At 48.0% G+C, this 5,002-nt stretch overlaps 1 protein-coding gene across 1 annotated transcript; it reads left to right on the forward strand.

Moving 5' to 3' along the window:
- The first annotated feature begins 262 nt into the window (after nucleotides 1–262).
- Nucleotides 263–4,618, forward strand: mycn (MYCN proto-oncogene, bHLH transcription factor). The gene is made up of 3 exons (XM_028440237.1): nucleotides 263–395; nucleotides 801–1,473; nucleotides 3,207–4,618. The coding sequence occupies exons 2-3, from the start codon at nucleotides 822–824 to the stop codon at nucleotides 3,971–3,973; spliced, it is 1,419 nt and encodes a 472-aa protein (XP_028296038.1). The 5' UTR covers nucleotides 263–395; nucleotides 801–821; the 3' UTR covers nucleotides 3,974–4,618.
- Nucleotides 4,619–5,002: the final 384 nt, after the last annotated feature.

Consider the following 5,002-nt stretch of genomic DNA (forward strand, 5'->3'; position numbering starts at 1 on the left):
TTCTTTCTATTCTTACGTTGAGTCGCATTTATTATTATTATTATTACTATTATTATTATTATTATTATTTTCTTCATTCTTTCTTCCCTGCTTGACAATGTTTAGGCTATTTTCTCGATTCACCTTGAAAGAAAAGCTCCCAGCCAGGCTGTCTCCCGCGTCGCATCAAACCCACTGGTGGGGCTGTACCACCCCCACCAGCCTGAGGGGCGGAGTCTGCCCTCTTCCCGCACAACTGTGAGTGTATAACACTGCAAGCCAGCCACAATGTGTGTCAGAAGACTGTTGGTGCGGCTCACAGAGTAGATGACTGCTCTAAATCTCGTATCTGTATCACTGACTGAAAGACAGGAGAGAAACTGGTGCGCGCACTACCATCCCCAAGTCTGGACGAGGTGAGCATCTCCTCATTTAAGCAGCTCAGCATGAAAATATGTCTTTACATTTCAGACAAAACATATATTATGTTAAGTTTAGTTGTCATTTACATATATATTTTTTTCATATAAATGTGATATTTGTGCCCTTACTGTCATTTCTGGAAGTTAACCCTGACATTTACGCACAGTTCGTGCGCCACGGTCTCATTTACGCACACTTGTATGTGAAATCCTGCGGGCTTTAAAGCGCGCAGATGAGTGTTGGAGGTATTTGAAGTTGCAGTGTGTGTGTGCGCGTGTGTGTGCGCGCGTGCGTGTGTGTGTGTGTGGGCTTTGACTCATGTTAGTCCCACAGCGCATCAGACTTCAGGTGTGATGAGAGGGACGATGGGAACTAAAGTATCTTTTGTCTCCTCGCAGGTTTTTGGATTGTGGGACAGGATGCCGGCGAGCATGAACAAAAACTCCGATTTGGAGTTTGACTCCTTGCAACCATGTTTCTACCCGGATGAGGACGACTTCTACTTCTGTGGTCCCGACTCAGCGCCACCGGGGGAGGACATCTGGAAGAAATTCGAGTTGTTACCCACTCCGCCCCTCTCCCCGAGCCGCGCTGCGCTACCGGGAGAGCCGGCGGCGGCCCCCCTGGATGAAGACCCCCTGGGCTTCACTTTAGGGTACCCTCTGGACTGGGCTTCGGAAATGCTGCTGTTGCCTGAGGACGATATATGGGGGGCGTCCACTGATGGAGACCTGTTCGGCTCTGCTTTGGATACTACGAACCCCAACAGCATTATTATCCAGGACTGTATGTGGAGTGGCTTCTCGGCCAGGGAAAAGCTGGAAAGGGTCGTTACGGAGAAACTGGGGAAGGCTATTTCATGTACGACCACCGCCGCTGCTGCTACGGGCAGCAGGAGCGCGATGTGCGCAAAGGTGCCGGAGGTGGTGACGAGCCGCAGCGCCGCGTCAGAGTGCGTGGACCCCACGATAGTGTTCCCCTTCCCGGTCAACAAGAAGAACAACAGCAGCTGCAGGGACACATCTGGAGCTGGGAACACATCCATGGACGGGAGCGCGTCCAGCGACTCCGGTGAGAAGCAGTTAACAGTCCTTTGTTTACATTTGTGGGAGGAATGTGTTGTTGTTATTGTTATTATTATTATTATTATTATTACTATTATTATTGTGAAAGGTTATATGGCTGGCCCAGAATCAGATTACTGTTGCATTTTGTGCGCACGCAGACACACGCACAGTATTTGGAGCGACACACTGAACTGAGGGGTTTATGTAATCAGACGCCTCTTCCTCCGGCAGATGGCAGTAAAATAGGAAATTGTGTTAGTGAACTCATTTTTCATAGAACGCACACACATGCACACACATACAGTGGACAAACAGGCAATATTGTGACGCACTGCTGATGTAATGGTGTGCCCTGTAATGGGGAAAGTCCCCAAAGACTATCAAGAACTTAAATAGTTCAGAGGCCCATAAAGTCAACACAATATGAAGCCATAAGTCTTCTTTTCTTTTGTTCTAAATAAAAGGCCCAATTTGAGGAAATTGCCCAGTTACCCAGACTTCTTCTCTAGTGCCCAAAACAAACACTCACAGCCCTTATCAGCAGGCTTTTACTGTGAAACAGTCCTACAAAGCCCCTCACACCCCCCACCCCCACCCTGGAACAGAGGGCAGACTCTGCCAGCTTTTTGCCAAACAACTTCTCCTTAGTGAAGAGGATGCCCTGGTTGCCTTTGTGGGGGGGCAAACTGAAGGGGCACCAAGAGAAGGGAGGGCCACAGCTCGACAGCTGTCTCCCTGGCACCGCTCCAGCTCAGAGGCTTAAAAGGTGGCGATCCGATTGCCTGCCGCCCGGATACTTCAGAGACTTCAGCCTTGTTATTGCGTAATTTCCCCACTCTTTTCATTATGGTAGAAGTTTAAATTTGTGTGAATTTCTATAAACAACACATTAAGAGGGCGTGGTTTCTGCAAATTGTTGTTGATGTCGGAGGAAAAGAGTAAAGCCCTTGGATGCATCACCAAAATAATAATCATAACATCCACCTTTTACTTCTTCCCCTTCTGTATTATTGTCTGTTGTAGCCGGAGCGGAAACACAAAATAAGCCTCAATCCCGGCCTCACATGTGGCCAAGCAGCCACGCCCCCTGAGCCAGGCAGCTGTGCCTTAGCTTTGTTGTGATGGCAGACTGTGTGTGTGTGTCTGTGTGTGAGAGACGGCACTCGTAGCTATCTGAAGTGGGTTAGCATAAGCTGTAAAATGCCACACTCTTCCGATGCTGCTGAGCTGATAATATGAGCCATTATCCTGAAGGAATTTTAACTGGGCCCTCAGTCACTACTCACCATCAGTCACCTCGCTCACCTTTCAAGTCTCAGCTGCTCAGAGCTCAGCTGGAAAGACCATATTCAGCTTCAAAGTGAAGTTTCATTTTTATTAATGCTGATAGACAAACTGTTCCGTCTCGCTGGGGGAGAGTTACGACAAAGTTTGACGGCGAAAGGAAAGAAGGGCAGAGATCCAAACCTGTTTGCTCAGCACTAAGACTCAACGTGTCGATGCCTGTGGAGCAGATTAGTGGAGAAGTGAATGACACTAAACTTTAAAAGCTTTCTGCTTGTGCAAACAGTATTGAGCAAGCCTCGCTTTCTTCTAAACGGTCGGAGTCACACACGTGAATGCTCACATGCGCGCCTGTCAGCTACCGGCAAACATACACGACATAGTGAGAATTTTTGGTGTGTCAAAGAAGTGATTAAATCTAACATGTGCTTCTTCTTCTTTTCTTTTTTCCAGAAGAGGAAGATGAATATGATGAAGAGGAGGAGGGTGATGAAGAAGATGAAGAAGAAGAAGAAGAAGAGGATGAAGAGGAGGAGGAGGAAGATGAGGAAATTGATGTCGTAACAGTAGAGAAGAGGCGCTCCACAACCAGCAAGGCCTACCTCAGGACTGTCTCTGTGTATCATAAGAACCACGAGGCCAGAGGAAGTGTCTCTGGTTCCAACGTTGGAACTCGTTTCATGAGTCGAGTTCCACAAGAGCTGATCCTGAAGAGGAGCTCGGTCCACCAGCAGCAGCACAACTACGCAGCCCCGTCGCCGTACGCCTCGGACGACGATCCTTCGCCACCGCCAAAGAAACAGAAGGTCTCAGACGCCCCGCGCCCCCCAACCAGAACCAACTCCATGTCTTCCTCGTCGTCCTCGTCGTCCTGCGGCTCCGTCACCAGCACGTCTGCGCCCCGCAGCAAACGCTGCACCAGCGGCGACAGCAGCCCGCGTGGCAGCTCCGACTCAGAGGACAGCGAGCGCCGACGAAACCACAACATCTTGGAGCGTCAGCGCCGCAACGACCTGCGCTCCAGCTTCCTGACGCTGCGGGATCAAGTACCGGAGCTGGCGCACAACGAGAAAGCGGCCAAGGTTCTGATCCTGAAGAAGGCCACAGAATACCTGAGCTCACTAGAGACTGAAGAGACCAAGCTCCAGAGGGAAAAGGACAGACTCCAGGCCCGGAGGCAACAGCTGATGCGCAGGCTGGAGCACGCCAGGCATCGCTAACCAACGACCGCTACAAGACACAAACACTCACGTAAACCCTGAACGACCCCCCCCCCACTCACTCCCACCACCAACACCTACTTCTATGCCTCTGCTCAGTCTGAAACACCATTACACGCACATGTAGGCCTGTAGACTTATGCAAAGGCTCACTGGCCTGGACAAATGACATGAACTCTCTCCGAAATCTCAGAGGAAGTTTATCTTCAAACACACGAGGCATGGGGAGTCGACGAGGGGACGCTCAGACTTTCACTGCCGCCACTTTTTTTGCACATTTGTTGACATTAAGAATGTTTAGGGTTTACTTTTTCAATCCAGTCACATCAAGGAAAAGACAAAGAGAGAAAAGGAACGAGGAAGCAAAGGGGACACACGTTAAGGTCTTCCCTTCCTCAGGGTTTTTCTTAATATCATTTCTATTTGAATCTTTTCTTATTGTTGTTCTTGTTTTGTTTTTTTTGTACTAACTGTGACACCAGCCTGGAATCAGATGATTCCCACAGGGACGGGTGTTAGAGGGCACTTTGCTTGGAGAGTTCACATAGAGGAAGCAGTGCACACTTACGTTTGCCTTCACCCCTGCAAAAAAAAAAAAAAAAAACAGAAAAGACTACGATGACTGATGACGCGTTACGGTTCACGTAGACGATACCACTACAGGTTCTCTAGCTCTCACTCCTCTCACACTGGTGCTCAAACCAAGTCAGTGGATGTATAACTGTGCACCTTGCAAGCCGACACTTTTGTATATAACAGTGTACAGACAGAATACACTCAGATCTGCCTTGTTTTATATTACATTTTGTCCTTGGTTTTGTTTTGGTTTTTTTTTTTTAGTTTTTTTTATACACACGTCAGGAAGCTGCCAATAACTGGACTGGAAGTTTATATACCTTTTAAAGTACTGTAAGGCCTCAATTTTTGAGAGTCGTGAACTTTGTAAAAATAACAATATATTGTTTTTTTTTCTCCCTGTTTTTCTTTGTATTATATCATATTACTAATTTTACACACCTTTTAGTGTGA

Source organism: Gouania willdenowi, chromosome 24 (genome assembly GCF_900634775.1).
Source record: "Gouania willdenowi chromosome 24, fGouWil2.1, whole genome shotgun sequence".
In the NCBI taxonomy this organism is placed as follows: Eukaryota; Metazoa; Chordata; class Actinopteri; order Blenniiformes; family Gobiesocidae; genus Gouania; species Gouania willdenowi.

What these genes read in the sequence shown, in the direction of transcription:
- mycn (XM_028440237.1), top strand. Translation starts at nt 822, where the DNA reads ATGCCGGCGAGCATGAACAAAAACTCCGATTTGGAGTTTGACTCCTTG. An exon ending in GAGCGCGTCCAGCGACTCCG is followed by an intron (nt 1,474 to 3,206) that starts GTGAGAAGCAGT and finishes TCTTTTTTCCAG; the next exon opens with AAGAGGAAGATGAATATGAT.